The 27,827-nt window shown below is 38.1% G+C and overlaps 1 protein-coding gene across 3 annotated transcripts in view; it reads right to left on the bottom strand.

The window, feature by feature from the left end:
- Positions 1-25,822, bottom strand: part of galnt13 (polypeptide N-acetylgalactosaminyltransferase 13) — a 38,840-nt gene extending 13,018 nt beyond the window's left edge. Inside the window, exons 1-11 of one of the 3 annotated variants that reach the window (XM_085434135.1) lie at positions 25,387-25,820; positions 19,994-20,274; positions 15,488-15,656; positions 13,010-13,176; positions 11,933-12,140; positions 8,801-8,971; positions 8,066-8,183; positions 6,954-7,134; positions 5,133-5,272; positions 1,735-1,833; positions 486-620 (exon numbers count right to left, since the gene is read on the bottom strand). In XM_085434135.1, coding sequence (XP_085290261.1) covers positions 486-620; positions 1,735-1,833; positions 5,133-5,272; positions 6,954-7,134; positions 8,066-8,183; positions 8,801-8,971; positions 11,933-12,140; positions 13,010-13,176; positions 15,488-15,656; positions 19,994-20,135 — 1,530 coding nt within the window. In that variant the 5' untranslated portion in view covers positions 20,136-20,274; positions 25,387-25,820. Of the gene's footprint in view, positions 1-485; positions 621-1,734; positions 1,834-5,132; positions 5,273-6,953; positions 7,135-8,065; positions 8,184-8,800; positions 8,972-11,932; positions 12,141-13,009; positions 13,177-15,487; positions 15,657-19,993; positions 20,275-25,386 lie in introns of all 3 variants that reach the window. The other 2 variants (XM_085434134.1, XM_085434133.1) reach the window with 2 other exon arrangements.
- Positions 25,823-27,827: the final 2,005 nt, after the last annotated feature.

Raw genomic sequence — 27,827 nt, forward strand, 5'->3', positions numbered from 1 at the left:
CCGATGTAGAAAAAGACTTCAGTACACATCCAAAAAATATATTTATATAAACGATCTACCGTACTAAACACTAACACTTCAGCGTCCACACACTCATACTCACAATACTAAATCACAATGTGGCACTTCAGGAGGGACAAATTGAACAGCTTACCTCAAAATCATATTCCCACTTGCCAACATACTACATAATGAGACGAGAAAAGAGAAACAGCTGCTGGGTTGAAATAGCAACTCAACTTCCGTGGTGCTTTAAAAAAAAAAAAAACTACAACAACAACAGCACACAGCACCATCTTGTGGCAGAAAACAGTCATTCTAGTTTTCCCACGACCAAAGATCCTCAGTGTCCTATTGCTCATGAAATTACCTTTTGACAGGTAAAGGTACAAACATTAAATTGAGGAACAGGGGAAAAGAATGGCCACTTGCTTTAGAACCCTTATTTTGAATTATTTGGATCCTAAAAGGGCCACAGATCCTACCTCAGCATCGTACTCAAACATCTGATTGCCCTTCATGTGGTGACACTTGAGCATGACAACAGGCCCGTTGAGGCGGGAGACATCCAGGCAGAGGTCATCTGTTCTGATTTCTTTATCCGCAGTGTACGAGAACACCTACAGGAAGAGGTTTTATTTAGCTCTTGAAAAATATCAGTAACATCAACATCACAAAAAATAAAACAACAGTATTGTAAGGGGTTTTAGGGATAGATGACTAAACTGTAAATATTTTTTAAACCTTAATTTATTTTTTATTTTTTACTTTTTGTTTTTATTTACACTCCAGAGCTTTTTAAAAATTTATTGTGTACTTTATTGGGCATTTCCAGGATGTTCTACAGATATTTTTTATACAAGACTGGACAGATATTCTGTCTTGTGTGCTGCAGAAAAAAAACTATAATGAGATTCGAGTATAAAGAATATTGATTGGACCAAAGTGAATTCTGGGTTAGAAATCTTTGAGTCTAATCAACACTGGGCTTCAGAAATGAGAGAGAGAGAAAGCATTGTATTGAAAATCTGCACATTGACTTAGAAGTTGGAGATTAACACACTCCTTGCTTCCAACCTGAAGTCAAGTTTTTGGGCAAGATAATGTACTGCTAGAGGCTGCACTTTAAAATTAAGTACACCCCATGATTTAGTAGCTTGGAGAACCATCTTTAGCAGTAATAATTTGAAATGATGAGCAATAATTTGAAATCATCATTCTCTCGAATCACTGTGGAGAAATTGAAGTTTGTTTCTGCGCAGCTCTCTTAAGCTCCTGCCATAACATTTCAGTCAAGTTGAGGTCTGATTTGACTGGACCATTGCAACACCGTGATCATTTTATTTTTCAGTCCTTCGGCTTTAACATGCTAATTAAAGCCTGGATGGTCTGAGATCTAGTTCTTGGGATTGTGCTTTAAATATCTTTAAGTATTACATGCCCTGACCTTGGAGTAAATTTGTTGGCATGTCTACTCCTGGGAACATTGTGTTAACACCTAAATGCTCCAGATCAGCAAATTATAGAGGTGCTCACACCTGCTAATGATCAATTAATCAAGTATGTTTAGTTAGCAACACCTGGCTGCTACCCAAGTAGAACGCTTAAGGCTGTGCTTAGTTTCATTCAGATTTAAAGTTACATTTGCAAATTCTATTATAATATAGACAATAGTATTTCTTTTCACAATTAAGCATAATACTCTCAATACAGTATTTCCTGTTATCTCCTCACCTGGTTTCCACCCATGCCATGGCAGTTGAAAAAGCCAACCTTCTCGTTCTCCTTTCTCCCCATGTTGTCCATACACTGGTTGGTTTCAACATTTCTGATCTATAGACAGGAAGTTCAGATTTACAAATAAGAAGTACAAGTTTATTAACTTTGTAACACTAAAGTCTTAAAGGGTTACATCATAGCATTTTATTTATGTTTCTTTTGACAACAGCTAGGCTACAGGAACAGGAAAAAACATACATTACCAGAATAATGACGTCCCATTTAATACTAGAGATGGACCGATCCGATATTACGTATCGGTATCGGTCCGATACTGACCTAAATTACTGGATCGGATATCGGAGAAAAATAAAAAATGTAATCCGATCCATTAAATATCACGAAAGCACCTCACAAAACTTGCAACACGCTGTAACTCGCCTCAGAACGACGTTAGCACGTCGGAGCAGTATGCATCACGTGATAGAGCAGCTGTGGCATGCGGACTGGTCTGGATAGCATGTGGAGCTTCGCTAGCAACCTGGCATTTCATCTCCGACAAAGTTATCCCCGAGAGAAGTAAAGCAAGTGTGTAAGTCCATCTCTGAATGTTTGTAAAGCATTCCCACGTTAAGCTTAACGAGCGACTGCCTCTCGCTCTCCGGCTGCTACTTCAATCGTGAAACTGCTAATGATCAGCTGATCGGCTTTTCTGTGGGGAGTCCGTCTCTCTTCTTTGTTTTTGGTCCACTTTGCACCAGAAAGAGGAAACCAGCGGCTGAACAACAGCAGCACGTTTAAGCTTGATCAGCTGTTGTTAGAATTTATTTAATATTTCTTTCTACACCAGGATCTTTTTCTATGTAGCTGACGGCTGGTAACTGTGCAGGGGCGGATCTAGCAAAGTTTAGCCAGGGGGGCCGATAGGGCATTAACTGGGAAAAGGGGGCACAAAGACATACTTTTCTTTCTTATTCTCATTTAAAATGTCGAGCTTTTAATAAATAATTATCTGACACCCAAAGTTTTAATTTGATGTAAAATGAATAGAAGTCAATTACTGTATATAGTAACTGTTAAGTCTAATATATATACCCTAGTAAGCTATAGTACTTTTTACTTTGGGAAGGTACCATCTGTGCAGTCTGCAATTTTGTTGAAGAAAGATGTTGAATCTATTTAATATTTCTTGAAAAATAATTGATTTCTGTGCATTTTTTTTTTTACACTGCATCAAATTAAGGTTGATTACGTCGATTAAGCATCATGAGGTGGAGCGTGAGGGGTGGTTCCCTATTTTTTATTTATTTATTTTTGTTGTTGCTGGGAGTTGGAACCCTATTAGTTAGGTTGCTTAATATTTACGCTAAGTACTCTTTAAAATACCAGAATAGGGAGGATGGTGTAGGTCTAAGTTTATTAGATTGATCAGTATTGCTGAACTATGAAATATTTTTTTTGTATACAGGTATAACAGAATAGCTTTAGTGTAGTTGTTGTTTTAAACTTGAGTATGAACTTGCAGACTTGCAAAATGCAGCAAGATATTTTAAAAAACAGTTTTGTTGATTAAAAAACACTATATCGGATTCATATCGGTATCGGCAGATATCCAAATTTATGATATCGGTATCAGTATCGGACATAAAAAAGTGGTATCGTGCCATCTCTATTTAATACATCAATAAAAAAAAAATTCCTTTTCTAAGTCCTTGTTTTTTGTCCTCCCTTATTGTTTGAATTCTTCATCCAAGGATCTCTTGTGCAAATTGATTATCAATCACTACATCTTAAATATTGTCTTCCAAAGAAATTAATCTGTTAATATATAATTAGCAACAGCATTTTAGTTCACTCAGTTGTACTGAGTATCTTTAGGGTTTGATTAGTTTTTTAATTAACCTTTTAAACCCAAATATTTGATCCATGAGTTTTGGAAACATACATCAGTGTTTTGTTTTTAATTCTTTGTCAGAAGGTTTAATAATCACTCGATTTCCAAAATCTTTAATTTTCTGGCAATTATTTCATGGTTCAGGCTTTAAAGGGTTAAAAAATTAACCTATTTCTTGGCATTTGATAAAATAATCATATAAGCAAATAACAGAGAATAATGTTAGTTGCCACCCCAGGTTTGCAAATATTGCAGCATCACTAATGCTGAAACCACTTTAAATGCAAGTCACAGATTTAATGATGCTTTCTTTTTGGAAACTGGAAAAAGTTTGTCACCATCTTCCATAAATCCTATAGCTAAAATCATGTATATACCATGTCACTGAGTTAATTTAGTCCAACCTCTGCTCATTATATCCACTTTTAAAGATGAAACTGAGCTAAGTTGACTGCACACTTCTCAATAAGCAATTATCACAGCTCCTACTGACTTCCAGTCAACTCAGCTATCTAATGAACTCCTACATTCACAGAGCTGAAGCGGAGCTGACTATGTATGTTGCCTAAGCCATTACCATGCCTATCATGCAGGAACGGAATGGCATTCATAATAATTAAGTGATATAAAACCTAATGGTTCCGGCTGTTAAGGAAAGGCTGACTGTGTGTTATGGGGGATGAGAATCAGCCAGAAGTAGTCTGGTTTAGAGGAAAATGGAAAAAAAAAAAAAAAAAAAAAGGTGCTGCAGTAGCTAAAGGGAGATAGAGAAAACCAGTTTTTACTGCAGTATAGGAGAGCAGTGCAAAGGAGAGAGAAAAGTCCCCTCATCCTCAGCTGTATGAGTGTTAGAGGATTACAACCTCATTTCACACTCAGTTCTTAGACTGACATTACTTTTACATGACCTCCATCTATGTCCAGATAGCACGGCCCATGTTAGCACTGAGTTGACCCCCGCTTCAATGCTTCCCGCACAAAGCTATGTTCATCAAGAAGCTGATTGTGGTCACTTTAAAAAAGCAGAAGGGAAATAACTAAAAAAATCTCTCGTAAAATAAGCTGTGTCAAAACTGTAAATGAGTAGTTATCAAACCATACTACATGCTTACAATTTCTACATATTAACAACCCTATGAAAAATCTGATTTCTAAGGTAGGTACTCGGAAACAGTCTTTTTTTGTTCTTTAAAGAGCAGAATACAAAACTATCTAGAATGCATACACGAGCTTTATCTCACTGCCTCAACATGTGGGGGGGATCAATACCGACTCCTTGAACAGCCAAACGTCTGTTTATTATGCACGTTCAATACAAACTTGGTTGTTTGTTTTTCAGCTTTTTTTAAGCCTTTCCTAGATCCTGATATTTTCAGGCTATATCTCACAGAGATATTGTCTTTCTGAAAGAAAATGAAAAAAATGAGGCCAGGCGCTAAAAGGATATATCTGACTGAACGCAGAAGGAGCCGGTGTATGCGATACATTATAGAAGATTAGAGTATAAGAGAGCTCATACTTCACCAAGAGAGTAGTATCTTCTTGGGATCTGGGAGTCTGGGTAGATGTTCTCTAGATACCAGGAAAACGGTTTGCACTTTAAGGCCTCACGGAGGGTTTTGCGAGAGGAGACGTCTCCGTACTCCACCCGCATCACGCCTGCAAATGAAATGTCAAGACAGGAAATGCAGCCATATGTATCAGTGAACATCATCCGTCACATTAAGAGACACATTTTCTGCTCTGAAAAATAGGATGGTTGTGTCTGTGCACCACCGAGACCCGACACCAGAGGGAACCTTTATGAAGGGAAACAAAGCGCTTTACCTGAAAATATCCCAATCATAATGTTAGCCTGCAATCCCATTTACAAACAGTGTAATGTGGAAGATGCATCTCCTTCAATAGCGCACAAGTGCAAAAGCTGTGCAATAACTGTGGGCCATGATGTAAGTCACTTTAGCCAAATGTGAACTGCCTGATGTATCAGCCTTGATGAAACTAAAGACTAAGAAAGGATTAGACAGCGACTGGGCACAGACACTTACAAACACATTAGACAGATGGTTTCTTCCTAAAGTGCCGCTTGAGGACTCGTAGCTTGAATGCAGATAGACTCAAGGTGGTAATTTAATATGAAAGAGCATGATTGCAATGAGGGAAAATAGAGGACAGCTTTCAAAAACCAGTCAACATGTAAGACGTACAGCACTGTATGTATGTATGTATGTATGTATGTATGTATGTATGTATGTATCTATCTATCTATCTATCACACATAACTAAGATATTGCAAACAGCTTACCAATACCATCTCAGGCTTTAATGTGGGAAACAGAAATATCAAGTTGGCAGATAAAAACAGTGAGCTGAAGGCTACTTTTCTCTCCCTTTCTTTTTTCTATCTGCGGGGGCTAAGCATCACATATTATAGCTCTTAGATCCAGTGCAGAGGAAGGACAAGGAAAGGGGTACACTTTTAATAGGATCACCAGATGCCACTCCCAAATTCAGCCTGAGCAACCTACTGTGCTCTTCGCCACCAATAAGGGAGGTCTGGCAGCAGCACAACCCAGATCATTCTCCCTAATGTCCTGGAGGAACAGACAGTCATCGCGGGGCCACAATATACAGAGAATCATCCATCACAGCCCTGGCTCTGTCTGCACACATGCCCGTGGAGAATCCTGCCTGACTGAGAGGAAGAGAAGGTCACAATTTGTGCCGTAAGATCGAAAGATTGGGGATGATCCCTTATAGGTTGGCTGGCATCTAAAACAGTTAACCCGAGATTTCTGGGATACCGCTTCCTGCAAAAGGGTAATCACATTACTAAGTCGACAGATGGAGGGGTACTCATCTCTCAATCTGCACAGTCGTATTGTTCTAGTTTGTCCATATGTGTTTGAGCTCTGTTTGAAAGATGGCCGTTCGTGACTAATTTCTGAACCCAAGTTCAAGAGAGCACTAAAAAAAATGTATCTGAGAGAAGGAATTAATTAATCCCACTTTGAAGATGGCAAAGCTGCATTAAATTCAAATATAAAAGTAAAAGAAAATGTACATTTGCATAAGAATAAAAAAAAAACCTTGCAAGAGAATGAAAGACTAAAATGGAAGTGACATGTCTTTCCTTTTACACCAATTTGCTAAATTAACCACACAGGGGTCCAGCAATGAGGTTTGTTCACGTCTTCCTTTGACCAGCAGTGCACACTGAAACCTTTTTTATAACATGTAAAATCAGCAGAGCTGATTTAAACTCTTGGTTTTCAGTTTTCTGCATCATTTTAGTGGCTGAGAGTAGTAGTGACATGGTGGCGGTTTCATTGCTCTGTACCTGGTGATATGATATAAAAGAAGTCTTTGAAATCATCCATCCAGACTTCGGCCAGGCGCCTGTTGTTCTTGTTGATGACTTGGCCCGTTCCTCCAGGGAAACTGTATGGGGTGGCCTTCCGGAAAACATGGCCCACATGTGAACATGTTACAATTTCCAAGGAGCCACCGCATTGCCAAATCTGCAAGCGTAGAGACAAGGCAGATTTATGTAGTATGTGACAGGAAAGCAGACAAATAGGCTGGATAAAAACTGATGAAACAGTCAGTGAATGCTTGTTCCCTTTGTTCTACCCCCTTGATGCTTAGGTGACCTACATAAATGATAACGTTTGTTACCAGTAAAAAGATTTGTTCTTAAATTTTAACAGCGTACCATCGTACCACACACACACTTACTGTAGATCTGTTTGTGACTAGATGCTGCAGCTCACAGGCATGCCTTATAACAGCACTTCATGTTTTCTGATTACTAACGACAAGCTGCGACAGGAAGACAAAAACACCTTCTATAAACTGCCCTTGTCATAGTTTCTGGTACAGTAAGTGTCCCCAGAACTAAATTGTCAATGATAGCAAATTCAGAGAGACTCATGAGGTGAAGTACGAACCACACTATCACTAACTGGTAATAATAACATATACTTTTTACAATAAACTGTACAAACATAAAGCAAAGAGACTAAATATTTTTCCCTTATGTTTGTGTAAGCTCAAAGCTAAGTACACACCAACATGTAATATGAGCACACACATCTAAGGCTTTCATGTGATGTCAGTTCCACATCTGCAAGGTTTCATGAGTACATCCTGTACAGTTGTGACATTACAACAATGACAAAAATCTGTCCACAGATGTCTGCCAAAGTGCTCAAACCCATCAATGCACAATAGTACATTTGCCAGGATGATGCACAAAGAGAGACTCTCACAAAAAAATCAGCAGCAGCAACCACATGGTTGCAGCAGGAAACAAAAAATGTTTGCAACAGTGTATTTTTTATTTTTTTTATATTTAGAAAGATCATCCAATTTTATAATATCTATAAATATCTATAAAAAGGGAACATCAAAAGGCAGAAACATGTGCTGGTACACAGAGAAACCACTCACTCTAAAAGACATTTCCAGGTTTTCTCCTCCCCAGATATCCATCCCTGGATCGTAACTCCCAATTTCTTCAAAATACGTCTTGTCTATAGAGAATAATCCTCCTGCCATGGTGGGAGTCCTGCAAAAAACATAAATTAAGGCAACAACACAAAACCTTTTTGTAATATTTCATTTCCTCATACTGAATTCGTTAGCATCTTTTTGTAACTAAGAGGAACATTGGGGATATAATAACAGGCCAATTTGTTTGACAATTTGAAACAAAGCCTTAGAGGGGCAATTACTTTTATCTTTTAATTCATTCTATACTCAAGTCAGTCCTAAATAAAGGATATTGTTTGCTGCTTGGAGTGATTTGCATACAGATGAGTTCTGTGAAGCCAAAAAAGGCAGCTCTAAGCAGTTTCTATTTTCCTGTTTCAAAATACATGGATGCTTATACTACAAAGAGAAACATCACAACTCTGTGGATGCCATTTAGGCAGAAGCTGGCATCAGTGGGACACAGAGGGAAAGATGATCTATTTCTAGCTCTAGATAAAAATGGAGCTTTTTATAAAATAATATTTTGTAGAGAAATTTAACTTTCAGCATTTCCTCTGTAGCCTGCTGTACAGAAAAAAAGCTGCATTTAATTAAGCTTACAAAATATTTCCAACTTTTTCAGCGTTTAATCTGATCTCGCCTCTCTTATTTCAAGACGATATGCAAGTGCAAAGCCACACACAGATGTACCTGACAGGGAGTGTTCTATCCCCTTTGCGTCGATCCATCTCCCGCTGGGGAACAGGATACCATCGAAAATTCAGCTTCCAGTTGAATCCACCGTAAGTCATATCAGAGCCTGCCATGTATTCAAATGTCTCGTCGCTGATGACATCTATGATAGGGCACACCACTGCAGTCCTGAAACACACAAAGTGCCATAATGTTCACATGTATGATGAAACAGGCTTGACTGAAATGAAGCATGTGGTTCATTATCATATTCAACGTGCCTCAACATCCCACCATCATAAAATCGACCGCATACTGTGAAGAAATCAGGTTCTGGGTTGTAACTGCAAATTCTATGCACACCATGCCAGCAACTAGCTATTACTCACATTATTAAATGTTCTGAAGAAAATGATCATTAATCGTAAAGCGCTGCAATCAGCTGAACATTCACGTTTTGATTAATCAATTAACTGGTTAGTCTTTAAAAAGTTACAAGAAAATATGAAAATTAAATCATCAAATGTGTTGTTCTCCTTTTGTCCACTCAGCTGCTGTAATATAAACAACATTTCTGTAAAAACAGAGATGAATCCCTGTTTCAACTTATGAAATACGAAGTCAAAACAGAAGTCATTTAAACCCTAAACACAAAATAAAGACAATATATTGAATATTAGGTGGAATATATGATAGCTTAATATGTTGAATTTATATCTAACAACATTTTTAAGGTGGAGCTGGGGGAATGAGGATTGTGTAACAGTTTGAAGGGCAGAATGACATTGTGTTTTAAAGGACAGGGATCTGAGAGGCTGATTGGCTTTGGAGAAGGAGTCAAGAAGATTACGGGATCAGAGGGGATGACGACAAAATTAAGAATGAGTGGAATTTAAAATAGTGGGAAAGCGGAAGTGACCAAAGAAAAGATCAACAGTGACAACAAAAACACCTAGAAAAGCAGGCACATGGAATAACACAATAATTTCATTTCTGAAATTATGCAAGCAATATTCAGAAAATCCGGGGAGATCTCGGTACACAAGGGACACGGAGAAAACCAATATTGAAGCTTGAATATTTTGAATTTGCCCTCAGGCAACACTGCAGTAGAAAAAAAAAAAAAACAACAGCTACAATTCTGTAATGGAAATCACTTCACGGGCTCTGAAAATCATTGCAACTGAACGCAATTTTATCGCAGCTAAAAATTTACCATGCAAAGAAAAACGGAGCCCGAGCTCATTTAAGATGGATTGAGAGGAAGTAGGCAAACTGTCAGGTGGTGTGATGGAAATCACAGATCCTACATCCTATGGGATAAAGAGGAAAAGGACCACCCAACTTATTACCAGCGCAGTTGAAAGGCTAAAATCTTATGGGATATATTTTTAAAAAGATATATTCTATGTTTTATATGCTGCCATCCAGACAATGTCTATGTTTATTTGATCGAGACAATTTTCTTGCATGCATTACAACAGCACAGTAAGACTGTAGCTACCCCACAATAAGAGGTTTTATTTAAACATTTTACATATTATACATTGAACAAAATCGAACACAGGACCACCGAAATTCTTGGGCAGCTGACAAACAACGATAAACATTCTCAGTTCTGTGTGTTGGAAGACAATGTAAATACAGTTTCTTGGAATCCCTGCGTTGTTTTTATTGAAGGGCGGTGCAGATGTGTAGGAAGTATGGTTGCACAGGTATTATTTTGTAAGATAAATGCATGTACTTCCTCTCAGGATAGTCACAGACAAAATGATTTCTTTATCAAAAAGAGCAGGTCTGGAAATTTAATCTTTGAACATACAGTGTAATTTCTGCACCATCTCAACAGTCTGCACTCAGACTTAAAGACATCAATACATGTGCAGCAGCATTCAGTAAAAGTGTAATGGCTCCATAATACAATATTCGGAGTCATATGATACCAATTTCCTCCTGAGGGTAAATTAATGTGTCTGACCTCAGATAAGGTAAGAATCACAAGAGGCTCATCATCATTCATTACTGTCACACAGAAACAGTGGATGGCATAAATGTGTCTACAGAGCATGGGCAAATGCCTTATGTAGTATCTTAATATTTTGATAAACAGCATAAATTAAATGAATTCTTCATCACTTTAAATCAAAGCTATTTGTTTAATGGTTTTACAGATGCAGCAAACTCAAACCTTTGCCCACTTAATACAGATACTGCGTAAGTCATATAGTGTTGACATGATGACGGTGTTAATTGTCATGGTCCCAGGATTCTTATTTGTTGGTGGTTTTGTTTATTATTACAGTTTCTTTTTTGATGCTGTGATTATTTTGCTTTAATGACTTTCTTGTATAACTTTACTGAAATTTCCCAGTATTTGCCTTAGTGTAAAGCTGCTGTGTGTAGGTGTGTGTCTAATCTCTGCATTTATTAGCCATTTCCCTTTTTTTCCCTGTAATGATTCGTCTCCGGTGTTTTGGATTTAGTCTTACTTCTCCACCTGACTCGCTGTCTTTGATTATCTTCACCTGTGTCTCGTTACAGGGCTGTGTCCGCTTTCCCTTAATTATAAATACTGTCATATAAGTGTTGTTGTCTTCCCCTCTGTCCCTGTCTGTGATCATCACCCGGGTGGTTTTGTCTTCATGCTCTTGCGGCTTAGGTTTTGTTTCTCTTCGTGTTTTGCTCTGTGGACGTCTGCCATCAACCTAATTAAACGGCTTACCTTTTGTTAAACCCTGCTGCCTCCTGTGTCTGTTTTTTGGGTTCTCAACCTTACACTCTACACAGTTTGCATAACCTGCAGATTGACAGAAGCTATCTTTTCCTCTGAGGTTGCAGCATAATTATTATCTCATATCAGCAGTGCCAGGCAGCGTATTAATAACTGAAAGTTTGCTTTCCCATCAGTATTCAGATAGTTTTGGCTCAAGTACCCAGTGATGCAACCAAGGCGAAATATGATAACAACTGCAGTAATAAAGCGTTTTTAGGGCTCAATAGTAAAACTAAACTGTCAAAACAATAGGAGGTTTTGCAGTAGTGTGGTGCACTGCTGCAAAAACGTCAAACATATGTGTGATTTCCTATCAGTGCCTTCAAAAAAACAGCATTAAATTCAAAATACTTAGTGATGTCAATTTTAGCTCCTACCTGTCCTCTTTGATGCGAGCCAGCAGGGGCTCTAGCCAGCCAACAGTACACTCGCAGTGAGCATCAAGAAAGGTGATGACCTGACCGGTGGTGGCGGCTGCCCCCCTCAACCTGGCTCTGATTAGACCTGAACGCTGCTCCATCCTCAGGATCCTCACCGGCACCTCCAGAGTACGCACATAGTTCTCCAGTTTCTTCTTTAGGAAATCTGAAAGAAATTATGCAAAAGAAAATTCATAACAAGTTAAATATGGACAATATGATGATGAGATTTCAATCAGGTCATCAAATTATCAATTCGAGCTAGTCAGCTTATGTCCAGCTGAGATCTTATGGATTCCAAAATAAAATAATAACATTTGAAAACAAGGTTTTTAGCTACTACCTATTGGGATTATATGTCATATTTATGGGTTACAGAACTGCAAATTAAAAAAATAAGGTAAAGATAGTAAGACCATAATTACTTGAGCGCATAAATATTGTTTCTTGACTCATCAGAGGTGGATGTGCCACCTAAAATAATAGCATAACCAATAAAGGAAGAAATTCTTTACTTACATGTCTTTCAATATTTCACGATTCCTTAAACTGTGATATGGCTGAATCAAAACCTGGAAACCCGACCGTTATTTCTATAATGCTCAAAAATGTACTTATCAATGTGTTTTTACTTGAGTCTTCAACATCACACTCCTCATTTGTTTTTTCCAGGGTTTAGTGAGGAGTTCTCAGAGTAAAAAACCCCAAAATTATGTAAATTTGAACCACAAACGTTCCATTTGGCTTTTTTATTAATCTAAAAGATCTTAAATGGTTATTTGAAGATTACAAGAACAAATGGGACTCACAGCCTTACATCGAAGGTTAATTGGTGTATTTATTCATCAGGTTCTAAAAATAAATACTAACACCATAAAGTCCTTATGTTGTAATTTAAAAAAAAAAAGCTAGATTAGCTTTAATTTATCTTGCTACACAGCCAGAAACTTGGGTCCCTTTTATCATAATCATCCTACAGTACTCCATCACATACATCCTGTATGTATACTTTGTTAACGTACACAGATTACAAACCTCGCTCGCTGGCATCATCAACTAGGATAATTTCCACCAGCAAGTGTTTAGGAGAGCGATTGATGACGCTGTGAACAGTTCGCAGCAGCGTGCTCCATGCCTCGTTGTGAAACACGATGACAATGCTGGTGTTGGGCAGGTCATCCGAGTACACTTTGGTCTTACAGCTGACAGAGTAACACAGGGGGGGGAAAGGCAAATCAGTGACATAAGACTTTACAGAGGAAAGTTCCCTTAGATATGCAGAGTCAACAAACTAGGTGAAAAGTCAGAGCTTTAATAAACCCTATTAATTTAAATCCATATCTGCTGACAGTTAATTTAAAGAGTGTTTTTGTCCTTTGTTGATAAAATAACATTAAATTTTTATTTTTTTATAGTTCAAATATTTCACAAATATTTTAACTATACTGGATGTTTTTCATACTGATAATTATTAATATGTAATCACCATTTTACAATATATTAATCTTAGACTGTTTAGATTTTTACACTGACAATTGTTGGAGATTGCAGATTATTGTGTAACAATATGTATTACTGTATAACAAATTTAAAAAATATTATTTCATTTTTTGAAAGAAAAACAATTATACTTTTAGTCTCAAATAATTTAGTCCTGTAAAATTACAAGCTGTGACAATTAAAGTTTCTAAAAGGTTAATATATGGTAAAACTGTAATGTTACGATAGCTGATGATCTGATTATCATTTGTTATAATCTTTGATATTCTGTTTATTAAAAGGATTCATACTTTGAAAATGTATCCCAAAACTAAAATGGTCATTTACAATGACAAACATAATTTTTCAATATGTTTGAACCACTGCACAGAGCATCTAATCTGTTGCTGTACTACTACTGAGTTAGTTTCAAAATGCAGCCCATTATTTTGTATCAGAGAACATAAAGTTCCCAAGTGTTATCCAGTTTCGCCATCAGTGCAAAAACACTGTCACAATAGGTTTACTGAAAGATATTGAGAAAGAAAGTAGAAAAAGTTAAACCAGTGTTGACAGCTATGTCAGCATGTCCTTGGATTAATGTGACGTCTGTCAAAGCCAAAGGGTGTAAATGTGGGACGGTGCTGTAGTCAGTGCTGTTGAATAAAGAATTAGCTACATTACAGAAGAGGATGTGGACAGTGAAGGCAGCATGTATGGCTAGAGGAGGTGGTGATGTGGGGGAGGGGGGTTACCGGAGCAGGCAGCATTGCTAGTTCTGTCCTGTCTATTCAATGTGACAGCACTGACTGACATAACTAGGCCAGGAGGCTGCCTTGAAGACATAATGCTGGTGAAATTTTGCACAGCTCAGCTGTGCGCTGTAATAAAGATGCTGTATTATTTATATGGACCCATATTGGGCAGAAATACAGAGTTCACATCATCTGAATGTTCAACTTTTTCTCTCTAATATAGATCTTCTTTTGCACTGTATAAATTTTTATGTATTGTATTTTATACAGTTTTTCCACATCCCAGACAATCTGGAGTGGTCTTCTTCTTGAAACAGGCAAAAACAGGAGCTAAAACAAAAATAATGTAGGAGTTTAGAAAGATAATTTTGTGGCTTATTTCTCATTTGACAGGTAGAGACTCTGATAACCACTTAATGAAAAGTGCCGTGAAGAACTCAACTGGAATAGTTAAACATGAATCACTTGGATATTGTCTCCGCACTAGGCAAACGTCTGTGCATATCAGCAGCCTTAAATGAATGTGCCCATGTTTCATACAAGATGCATTTTGAATTTTCATTAGGTGTTCAAGAGGCTCTTGAATGACAGTAAACAAACCCTACTCCCATTCAAATGTCAAGCCTAATGCAAAACGCGAGGGACCTAATAGATCCTGCATGGAAATGATAGTCATTATTAAAGATATCTTTCACAGTGGGTACAGTTGTTATTACTAATAACATGTAATGGACCCAACTGTTTAAATTCTATTTAAATTATCATAAAACTTTTCTTACATTTCCTTAGTTTCTGCAGTCCTTATGAGACTAGATAAGCATCTTTCAATCAATTTGATAGCATAATTTCTTGATTTCACTTTCAGATATCATTAAGCTCTCTCTGCAGTCTCCTTCGCACTCAAATAGTCTCCGTACAGCTTCGTTCAGCTCTTGCTCAAAACTGTAAGTGCGTCACATACTTGGCTCTGGTTTTTGTGTAGCGGCTTATCACTATAAAAATTCCTCCAAGAATAAAATGCCAGATATGGTGTCGACCATGGAAGTCACCTCTGTATTCTTACCAGGCTGTTTGCTTTGAGTAGAGTGAGTCAGTCTTGTTCTATTATTCTCTGTTGCTTTCTCAGTAACTCTGAGTTAATTATATGTTAGTAAAAATCTGACAAAAAAAACCAAAAACAAAACAAGCCTCTTAGCAATGACGGTAAAAACATTATGTGCCATGAAATGTGATGGATATCAAAGATCTGCTGTTAGTGAGGACACACGAGCCTACGCACCCATCCAGCCTCACATCTGGCAGACTCCTGTTGAGTGCAATCATATCACTGGCCATCAGATTGAACTGGTTAATCTTAAAGAGCTCCTTCATTTTCTCCTGGTCATCCTTAGGGATGTTTACCGCTTTGCCCATCTCACCTGGACCCTCGTGGCTCCGTGATATCACTGCTGTAACGTAACAAGGACACCACAGAAAAATATTTGATAAGAAAACATATTTTTTTCTCACCAATGAGGCAAAAAATTAACATCAAACTGCATCATAAAACAAATCCTACTGCATAAAAAAATGGACCTTGTGGAACAAGGAGAGTGCAGAAAAGCGTGCGTGTTCTATTTCTGTCCACTTTGTAAATTTTCTAAACTCATATAGCACCCAGAGCATGAAAACCTAATTTTCCAGATCAATGTGCATGTGCGTTTGATAACAGAAATAAATGTACTGGCAGCTGGTGTTCACATATGAACAGTACATCATGTTCACATTTATTACATTATTATAATACTGTATATACAAAAAAAAGTGAAAGCCTCTAAAAGCCTGTGCTATTAAAAGCAAGGAAAAATGTGTTTCTTCAAACATCAGTGCATGCTCAGCAGAGAAAAACCTTTAACACAGCGACAGTGCATCCACTCCGCTTAAGCCCTCTCCTGGTGGTTCTGGCTTAGGCTGACAGGGTATTAAGCACTGTACACTTTGCCAGCTATATTTAATTTAAAAATTTAATCTATTAGGAGGTTTTGAATTCAGAGATTTAGGCCGATGTATTAATAGGTGAAAAAAAAGCAGCATGACAGCAAAACAATTGCTACAGTTTTTGCTATGAAAGGCCTGGAAAATATCAGAATTGCTACTGGTGCTGCACAGCGCAAGCTTCTTTCACCGAAGGTAAGTAACCACCCATTGATTTATGGCTCTGCTCTCTCTCACTCTCTTTCTCTCTAATAATCTCTTAGAACAGAGGCTGTGATTTCCATGAAAGGGGGACACATAGTTCACATTAGCTGCATGGCCTCCTGCTAAGAGGATTTCCTAAGACCCCTTTGTGGAGACGGACTGGGATCGGTCGGATTATAACCTAAACTGATCCTGGGTTTTCTTTATAATGCTGCTGACACTCTTCATTTGGACACCAGCTGACATCTGATGGACACAGCTCTCGAGCTGCATGACTGAGCATCAAAACATTCTCAGCCTGCTCCAGCCATACTCCAATCCATCATTCTTTGTGTGTGGATAAACGTCCTGCTGAAAGAGAGAGAGCACCAAGCAAACCATCAATAGTAGTTTGGGTTTCTAAAGAAATTGTAGTGAAATTGCCAGCTGCAAAGCTGAGACTGTGCAATATTGCTTGATAGATGGATGGCGGCCAAGCAGCAGTGCAATGACTAAAAGCTGGAAGCTGTACAGTACAGGTTTGTGTTATCTGAAAGCTAATTTGTACTGCCTAATTTATAGCGGCTGACAAAGTATTAGATATGCTAATGTGAAAATAGGGTTAAAAGGGCAAATGAAAGGCAGCGAAAGGTGCTAAAATGAGAGTTAAATGTGTAATTATGTGTAAATTCTCAAGATCCAACTTAAACTATACAGGTAAGAGTTGTCATGTTTTGATTGTTAGCTACGAACCATGTGCACTAAACACATCCGTGCATCTTTGTTGTGAGCTTTGTGTTGGCATTGTGATTTTTTTTCCAAAGCCTTCAATGGTCATAAAGCTTGTCCTAGTGGAAAATGCAAGCTGGAAGGGACATCTTTTAATAGTCTTCCCCTACTCTGTAGGCACCAATTAGCTTCACTTCACATCATCGGTCACTTTCTTAAAGGAGCCCATAACATTTGAAGGGCCTGATAATTTATCAGTCTCTGAATTATCATACTCCCTAATGACACTTCTTGACCTGGTTTCCAAGTCCTTATCAGTTGATTAGGGCCCAACTTCCTAATGACGTTCTGAGCCCGAGTCAGTGTACGCATGGATAAGTGTTGAAACAGTCTGAACCCAGGATTTTAACAAAAGAGAGAACCTAGAGGCCTAAAGAAACACTTCAACAGACCAGTGCAATTAGCAATCTAATTAAATTGCTTGGTTTTCTAGAATATTTCCAACCTTCTGTAATGCTGTGGTAGCTAAATCAGAAAGAAAGGTTCTGGAAGAGAGAAAGATGTAAAAGTGGAATATCAGAACAGTAGCCAACATGCTATTTAGGCAATGCCAGGTAAGAGAAGAAGCCACAGCTGAGACCAACACACACGTGAGCGTGCAGATTTTGTGCAGTCATCATCACATGGCTCCTAAGGTTCCCCTGTTGTTTTCATTCTCGTTTACGTAGAAAAAGATCTGTGTAGTGTTACACAGTTGGAGTCTCCTCCTTAGGCTCAATCCATTCTTTTTCATCCAGACATTACCTCCTCTTCTTCCCTCTCCTGCTCTGCTCTGCTTCCTGCCTGGCACAGCTGCCATTTCATTAAAGATCAGAGAAGCTCCTCTTGAACACATAACCACAGAAGACCATGAACACACATCACACAGAGTGCTTCTACACGTCTCTGATATGTACTTTAACTGTAACTCTCTCTGGTGGTACATGACAGGTAAGGGGCTTTGTTCATAGAAAGATTCCAGCCAATTAGAATTAATGTACCATCTGTGAAATGTAAGTACACAGAACTGGCTTAATTATTCTTGGCATAGATGTAACAAAGATTCCAGGAAGATTTTGGTCTATATTGATATGACAACATCACACAGTTGTTGCACATCCAAGAAGAGAATTTTCAGTTCCACCACATCCCAACGTTGCTCTATAGTATTGAGATCTGGTGACAATGAAGACCATTCACAGCTTGAGATGATCCGAGCTTTGTAACAAGGTGCATTGTCCTGCTGGAAAATGCCATCTGAAGATGAGCACATAAAGGAATAGATATGATCAGCAACAATGCAGAATGGAGATCAAGTGAGACCATGCGAATTATAGGAAAACAGGCAACTGAGGCTGACTTGACAAGAGTGGCACCCGGTGTGGTCTTCTGCTTCATGGTTTGACATGTAATAACGCACCCTGATTCTACCAGCCTAAACCAGTGTGGCCATTTTCCTCTGACCTCTCACATCAACAAGGTATTTTCACAAAGACAACTGCAGCTCATTGGAGATTTTCTCTTTTTTGGACCATTTTCTGTAAAGCCAAGTTTATGAAATCTCCCCATCTGCCACCAACAACACCACCAAATTCAAAGTCACTTAGTTCACCTTTTTGCTCCCATTCTGATGATCCACTTCAGTGGGTCATCTTGACCATGTCTAAATGCACTGAGTTGCTACCACTTGATTGGTGTCATTGATTACACATTTTGTTTATCAAGCTGTTGCACTGGTGTACCAAAGCAGCCATACTCCTGATAACCTAAAACTGCCTTGTAGATATTTTTTAGAAAGAAGAAATTTGTTATGGAGACATATACAAAACTTATTTTTATATTAAACTGCAAGAAATATGAATTTTCTGTCTGAAGTTAAGCATTTTTAAATCATATTCTATAGGGAATACTTAATCGGCCTCGAGCAGTCATTCGTGGAACCCCAAGGGCTTCATTATTCAGCCTCAGAGCTTGTTTTGTCTACTTAACATACTAACACGTGCTTTATTGTGTTTTCAGCAGGTTTGCAGTACTGACAAAGCAAATTTTTCATGCAAGACTTGTTTTCACTAATGTGAATCCAAGCAAAGAACTATTTTAAACCCAAAATATAGCAGTGAATTTGTGCTAGACTAAAAATTATATTTTCATTTGACAGCTGAAAAAACAAAATAAAACAGGGGTACACTAAACAAGATAAAACTTGAAACACCTGCAGAGACATTGCAAAATCCAGTGTTTGACAGCAATCCTAAGATATAGTTCATATACACAGAAAATCCTGCGATCTTAAATGCAAAATAACATCCAATGTAACTGCTGACTTTTGTATGGTAATGAGACAGTAACTTGGAGCTCAGCATCATTCTAACCTTAAAAGCAGATTACTAAGCTTCTTAGAAACCTGCTTACTTGAGGACATGTGAGGAAATTAACTCTCCAAGAGGAAGTGTGTTAAAGTGATTTGAGCAGCACACCTTTTATACAGAAAAGCACAGTTTTACAACAACAACAAAAAACTCAATTTCATCAGTTTTGTTTCATAGTCCATTGAGCAAAAAAGACACTACATCAGAAATGTCTAATTCCTATAAATGTATTAATGTTTTTGTAGTTATAAAACCAGAATTCCTACCTTTTCTTACATTACCATCAACTATTAACTGTTTCATATGTTTTATGTGTTTTTCTGCTCTTTCAGGCAAAGCTTTCCCCTCAGTGAACAGTTTTAATAGGATTTGTCACAGATGATGAATATTTTACACTCAAGTGAAATTTTAGAAGGTATTATTGTCTCCAGCTTACATTCTCATGCATGTTTGATACAAAATAACAGGGAAATTCTGCAACATCAACTTACCTCGAAGAGCAGGGAGCAGCGAGCGGTCCTTCCTATCATCACATTTGTTACACTCGCTGAAGTACAACAGCAAGAACACATCCACCAGCACCCACACTAAAGAGGTGGTCAACACCACCTTGCAGTAGACAAACCGTCGCATCACCTCTCTAGGATGACAGCCAGGCAAGTTGATAGCGAGCACTTAGGAGCGCTCAGGCTGCCAGTGAAACATCTGAAGTCCAATGACAGGGTGAAGTAACAGGGACGAAACCAAGCAGGTTTGACCGCGGGGCATCATCCTTCAGGAGATGGGAGAAGAAAAAAAAAAAAAAAAAAAAAAAAGAGGACAGAATACTAAATTTAATGTGAAATGACATCATAATAGTTTAAGTATTCCTGCTATGAATCCAACTGATATCAATCCTTACAATAAAATGACATAAAATGCAAAGGAGGAACTACATTAAAGTAGATCAATATTAACCTCTTTTAACCTTTCTCAGGCTTCACTTTATCAGTTCCATTGCTCTGTTAGCATCCTCTGTCAGAGGTTTCCAGTAGCTACTTAAAAGACCTGCAAAAACATTAGTATGAGTATGACCTGCTAAACTTAAGTAAAATTTCTATGATCTTTCTAAGATATTGATTGATCAGCTATAATCTAGTAATGACACTGCTTCTTCACTGTTTTAGGAGGAGGACCATTATGAAGCTCATCACTTTAGCCCATTCATTTTCCCACTTTCTACAAGCTAGTGACCCACTTTTTCATGTCCTTCTGATCTCAGCGCTCTTCTATCATTCTGCCTTTCAGAGTCTCATTCGTGCGACCTGCCTCCTCCCTGCCTCCACCTAACTAAAAGATCTTCATTTAACTTTTCATTACTTCTTCTCCACCGTCACCAGCATCTGGGTTCCAGGGGATCCTGTCCCAGCATTGTTGGGACTCCACTCTGCTATATGGAGTCACTGTAAAAGTACACTGCTCTTTCAGTTCAATGGTTTTCATGTCAGGACATAATAAACATATGGTGAGATCTGCCAAAACCAGCTGTTAGTTTCTGTGGAGCAGTAAGGATGCACTTGCATGTGACACAGTGCAACAGCTGAGAGGACCACCAGGCTACACCCCATGAAAAATGATCTTGCTTGACAGTAGCCTGTTTTGTATTCAACTGTATATCACACTTAATTTTTCATTTTTTCTAAGCATGACCTCCCTGTACTGATTTTTGCAAATCATATTTTCTTCCGGTGAAGTATAACTGACAGCATATACAGACAAAAATATACTCTTCTTCAATGCAACAAATTCCTTTGTTGGATTATTTTTTCTTGTTCAGCTACATGAGTGTGACTTCAGTGTCTGATCAGGTTTTTTGATAGGAACATTTTCGTAGTGGTCCCCTACGCTTTGTTTTGGTGAACTTTGGGTCTTCGCTTACAGTGAAGAGCTTTCATGCTAACAGCATGTAAGTGTGTGGCTGTGAGTGAACACTCCACGTTTTTTATCACTATTTTTTCCACTGTCCACATGTTATGCAGGAAACCCATGAGCTACATCTCAGACTCAGTTAAATGTTTAAGTTTAAGACAATATGTTTAGAAAAAGACTGAACAAGAATGAATGGCTTTTTCTCTCAAAAAAACAAAAACAAAAACATGTCAGCACAGCCTAGCTTTGCAAAATCTGGAACAATTTCCTTTGGACAGATGAGACCAAAGTGGAGATGGTTGCACATAACCACGTTTGGTGAAAACTAAACAGAGCAAATCAGCACAAACATGTCATGCCAGCTGTCAAGTACGGTGATAAATTGGTGATGATTTGGGTTTGTTTTGCAGTCAGAGGATCTGGGCACTTTGCAGTCATCGAGTCAACCACAAACTCCTCTGTATGCCAAAATATTCTAGAGTCAAATGTGAGGCCATCTGTCCGACAGCTAAAGCTCAGCCAAAATTTGGTCATGCAACGGGAAAATCATCACAAGCACAGCAGCAAATCTACAGAATGACTGAAAAAGAAAACAGGCTGTACCTTAAGAAAACTGTGCATGAACAAATATCTGCAAAACTAAATGAATTGAAGCAACATTGGAAAAAAACAGTGGGACAGAAATCCTCCACAGTGATGTGAGAAAGTGAACAAATAATACAGTTATTGTTGCTAAAAGTTGTTCTATAAGCCACTAAATCATGTGGGTATGTAGCTTTTCACACACCGATCTGCACTTCAGTTCATTTTCTGTTAAATAAATAATAACATAGCGTACTGCAATTTGTCATGTTTTATAGGTCATCTGATGTCGTATTTACTTAACTTTATGACCTGGTAACATTTACATGCTATGTAAAACCATAGAGTGTAAAACCTTAGGGCATACTTTCCTTTTATCATGACTCTAGGTTCAGCTGAGTCTAATTCACTTTAAATTATATAGCGCCAAATCACAACAACAGTTGCCGAAAGAAGCTTAATATTGTCAGGGAAAAGACCCTATAATAATAGAGAGAAAACAGAAAACCCAACAATCAGACAGCGCCCTGTGAGCAAGCACTTTTGCGACAGTGGGAAGGAAAAACTCCCTTTTAACAGGAAGAAACCTCTGGCAGAACCAGACAACCAGACAGGGGCGACCTGTTGGGGGTGAGGAGAGGAAGACAGGGCAAAGACATATGGTGGAAGAGAGCCTAGATTAATAATAACTAATGATTAAATGCAGAAACGTGTATAAACACATAGAGAGTAAAAAAGGTGAGTAAAATAATAGCCAAATAGCTTATTACTCAAACTCTGTGCTTCTATAAATCACGGTCAATTCTCAAGCAATCTTTGCTTCTCTACAGGTGTTTAACTTTACTGCAAACATTTTCTAATTATAACTAATAATGATGAGCAACATATGAGACAAATAGCACTACACATAGTATATTTTCTTCATACACGGTTCTCATTTTCTATTTCCATTCTTTATTGCTTTTACAAGAATAATAAATAAATAAAAATTAAAAACTGAGGAATGAAGGTCAAATCCAGTCTCCCACATTGGACTGACCACAGTCCCTTCGCATTCTTCCATTTGAGAGGATGAGTGAATGCTCATTTCCCTTGTACAGTCTTCACCCACTTCATCAGTAGTGCTGCTAAGACCATCTGGGATGCTTAAATACCAGAGGCAATTTGCAGAGGTTAAATATCTCATTGGCATGGAAAGTGCGCCTCACAATATTTCTGATGAAAGACAACATAATTTTCTGTCTAAAAGGATACTTGACTGAAATTATAGGTTTTTGTTAACTGAAAGACTTACGAAAGTACAATCTGGATGATATTACAGTCATGAATAACGCTTACATTCAAATACACAAACCAAGCACAGAAATGGTCAGGAGTTTTTTGAACATCTGTAACAAAATACACCACAGTGCTTTTACATTACTCTGGGTAGTAAAACAGATCAAAAAGATTGGATGGTCTACAGATTGTTTCCAGCCTAGGATGATGTGGTACATCCCATGTATTAAAGCCACACGAGCCTCTTGATATTCTCAAAATGTAAAATACATTAAACATAGTTTCCATAAATAACTATGCATTTAATTGCCAATGCATTTAGATATAACTTACCTGAGTAGTTACTTTCATAACTAGCTGAAAAACGCCTGCAGAGGAGTAAGGACAGATTTCCTTATCTTTCGCATGCAGCATGGTAAAGACTTTGCACTACACACACACACACACACACACACACACACACACACACACACACACACACACACACACACACACACACACACACACACACACACACACACACACACACCTCTCAGTCCAACTCTGTGCCCCCTGTCTAAATGTCCATCACAGAGGCTGACACGCTTACCTTAGGCTAACTCTTATCTCATTCAAAAACAAGGCAGCCTCTACCCAGCTGCATCAAGACTGAAATCACAGTGCAGTGGATGATTTCAGTCACTCAGACAGAAACTGCACACTACTCAATAAAGTAGATGGATGCAGTCTACACTTAATGATTGTAATGAACAAAACTGTGACATTAAAAGCGAAACACAAGTCTGCATCTAGCATATCACCTCCACTCACACTGTAGACAGATCAATGATGATTCTGCCTTTATGATGTCTGTTTGCATCTCTAACCATCTGCTTTGCTGCATGTGTGTTACAAACATATTTGGGTGACTATGACTGCACCAGCCACACCACCAAGAGTTTGCTGGTCTGAAGAAGTCTGACTCAATTAGTCCCACCATCTGGAGAGATGAATATTTCCTGTCTGCTGTGCACAGCTCTAAAAATACATGTCTACATTCTCGACTTGAAGCAATTTTTTTTTTTCTTTCAATCTTTTCAATAGGAGTGTAAACCACTGGCCATTATTAACTGCTTCTCAAGTGACACTTAATTGTGTTGTTAGCAACACTCTTTGTTGTGAAATGTCTGGTGCAGTGCTACAAGTTAAATTATGTATTCCTCGCCCATTCAACAGGAGTGCTTCTACTGTATGAAAAATGAAAGGCTGTATACTTAAGCTGCCAAACTGCGTTTCACAGTAATATAATTGGACACGGCTCACATCAGCATCTGACAATGGAGCTGTGACAGTAACAGGAGACTAAAAATTTAATAAATTAAAAAAACATAACATTTTTGCATGAATCTTTTTCTCCTCCACATTTACAGTACAAACCCTGCTGACCATCAAAGCACCCACTGAGGTTTGGGTGCTTTCTTAGGAGTAAGAGAGACCAGGCCAGCTAATAATTGACTTTGATATTTTCCCATCACGCACCTGCATCTAAAAGGTCACAAGCATCATGTAAAGCTGCAGTACTTTCTTAAGTGTTAAATGAAAACTGTATTTGTTATGTATGGTAAAAGAAAAAAAACTGGCATACAAACAATTAATAATTGGGTTAAACATATTGGTACAAACTGGAAGTCACACTGGCAGTGGCACTGAAAAATAACAATACATACACTGATCTTAGATTGCCCACTATGCATATGCAAGAGATTGTGGCAGCAGAAAATCATAGGCTTACTGGAAGAAAAGACTCCATCTATATAGCTCACTGTGGTGGTCTTAAAAGTGTTGATTACCCTCAATCTGTCAATCTTTCATTCATGTTCAGGTACATTAGGCCTTGGCTTCAAAGACTGGTTTATTAATTGTTAGATGTCACATGAACAAGACGACAAATACTGTAAGAGCAGCCAACCAAAACCACTCATTTTATGGTAATATAGATTAAATCTAAACTATAACCAAGCTCTCGACCACATTAAGATCACGGTTTAATGGTGTGATGTGTAACCATAGGAGCCAAATTTTAGTCTTGCTATGCAAGGTGTGCACGCAACAGAAAACGGGGACACTCTTTGCTTACCTAAATTATGGATGGAGTGAGCCATTGACCTGTTCCTGACTCGCTCCCGGGCAACGTGTTGAACGTGGACGACATACCCAAATCTAATGCTAATTACTGGTTTAAAAAAACGGGGCCAAATTTACCGCGCGAGCGCATAACATCTCGTAAAAAGACACCTAAGTTGCAGTCCATCTCAGCGCAGAGTAGTCCAAAATCCAGTCCGTCCAGTAAACCTTCTCATGGTACCTGTGTGGACTCCTTAATGTGATAAGTCTCCGGCTGAGCCGCACTAAACCGGTGGATATGAAGAGTCTCCATTATTTTTCCCCTTTTGCGTTTAAATGGATATGCGGTCACTGCAACAGACGCCTCTCTCCGCGCACCTGTTTTCCGAGTGAATATTGTAACGCTAAGAGGACAGGCTGAGATAATAGTCAGCACAATCTAACCTCAGCTCAGACCGACCTGCATATATACCGAGTCTCCTCTCTGATTGGCTCACAGCGACGTCGCTCACGAAATCCCTTTGAAGTAGGGCTTCACGGGCGTCTGGTAAATGTAGGCGCGTGCATGCCACCAAATATAGTGTTTGTTTTTTTAAATCATATATTAACATACATTTATCGAAATACGCTTAATTTGATTTTAGATACTTGAATTTTTATTTTGTTTTAAATTCGTTTTCACGGAATCTTCTCAGACATATATTAGGAGGTCAACTTGATGACAGTTATTTCCCATACTTTTCATTTAGCATAGGTTACCTGCAGCAAGAAATACAGCTATAAAAGCAATCAAAAGAAACGCCCAAATACCTATGCTCTTTGTGAAATGATCTTTTATTGACATTCTCGGTTTTAACTTTGTCCTAATATTCTGACCTAAGCCTGATTCCTCGTGTGGTTTTGTAGTTTCGCCTTTATAAAGCTTATAAGCAACTGTTAGAGCGTTTTCCTGTTTATGTTTCCAGTAGGGACAAGGAGAAAGCTGGTTAAAATGCACTCTAAGGCAGATTACACCCGGTCAGGGTCTAAAGGTCAATTCACTGAAAATTTCCAAACGACACAGACACTTGTGTACATCACAGCTATTTTGAAGCAGACTTTTGGTGGATCGTGTTGAACAATGCTGCCATCTACTGTTATTGATAAGAAACTCGGTTTTGCCCCTGGGCAATTAGCCAGATAAAATCTAACCGAAGCATTTAATAAACATTCAGGGAATCATAATAACTCTGATGTACTGTCAACAATGTGCAGCCACAGACTCCAAACTCTCCTTTATTGCTATTTCATTTACCTCAGCGACAATAAAGAAGCTGCAATAAATACTGCAATCTGTTTTCTGTGAAATAAATCTGACTTCCGTTCATATCTGCAGTGTATGCAGATGAACACTGGCTTCAGATCAGACCCAAATTATCCACTAGATGTCACTACACGCCCTCCTTGAGTTAGAAAGTAATAAAAAAAATTGAAAATAATACTTCTATTATCATTATTATTAGTAGTAGTAGTTTTAAGACTTTGAGTAACTAGATGGCTTTGGGGAGTATGTTTTTCTACGACAGCTGATGTATAGTATAAAGTTTTTTTCAAGTTTTAGAGTGAGCTCTACTGGCTGGGTAATTGTGAGGGAAATGTAAAGTAAAACTCAGTGGAAATAACCTGAGTTTTGAACTCAAAACTTTATTTCAAAAAAATTCAGAAAGGATTCCTTTTATTGTTTATGACAGGCCAAAGCTGTGAGGTGTGAGGCATAAACCTCCTAAAGGCAAGATAGGAAAACACTGTGCTATAAGCAGGCCTTTTGCATGTGGCAGTGGAAAAAACACTGATTCAAATTATTAAATTTGCCTCCAAGCCATTTCAGGGTCCTCATATTGTGCATGTTGGTTCACTGTCATGAACAAAGCCATTGTTACAAACATCTGTAACACTTGTGTTCTTATTATTATCACGGGGAGCTTAAATCAGCCAGCTAAGCATCCAGTCTGGGCGGCTTTAGATCATGTGTAGGAGGGAATATATTTTGGACTTTTAACTTATATTCATAGGTTTCAGCTTTTCCGGGTAATCTGATAATCATCGTTGCCATTCATAAAAAGGAATTAAGTAACAGATCAACAATAACAATTAAAACTACAGAAATTTCTCTCTCTCTTTCGTTTTTTGTTTGCTTTTCAATTCACAGACAAATTCATCAGGACTTTTTCTGTAATTTTACGCATGTATTAACTACATCTTACTACATTTACTACATCATTTACTTCATGTAGAAAAACTGAGACGTGCCGTTTCAGCTGCAACAAGCATTTGTAAAGCTTATGAAGCTCACTTTGCATTCGTACACTCTAATAAGTAAAACATTGGTTCAAATAAAAAAAACATGTTAATGTTTTCCACTAGAATTTTTGAGTTAAGCCAACTTCTGGCAGAATAACATTAATTCAAAGCAAT

This window comes from Copadichromis virginalis, linkage group LG16 (genome assembly GCF_057382275.1).
Source record: "Copadichromis virginalis isolate Kocher_CV1m ecotype Utaka linkage group LG16, C_Virginalis_male_GT1.1, whole genome shotgun sequence".
Lineage (NCBI taxonomy): Eukaryota > Metazoa > Chordata > Actinopteri > Cichliformes > Cichlidae > Copadichromis > Copadichromis virginalis.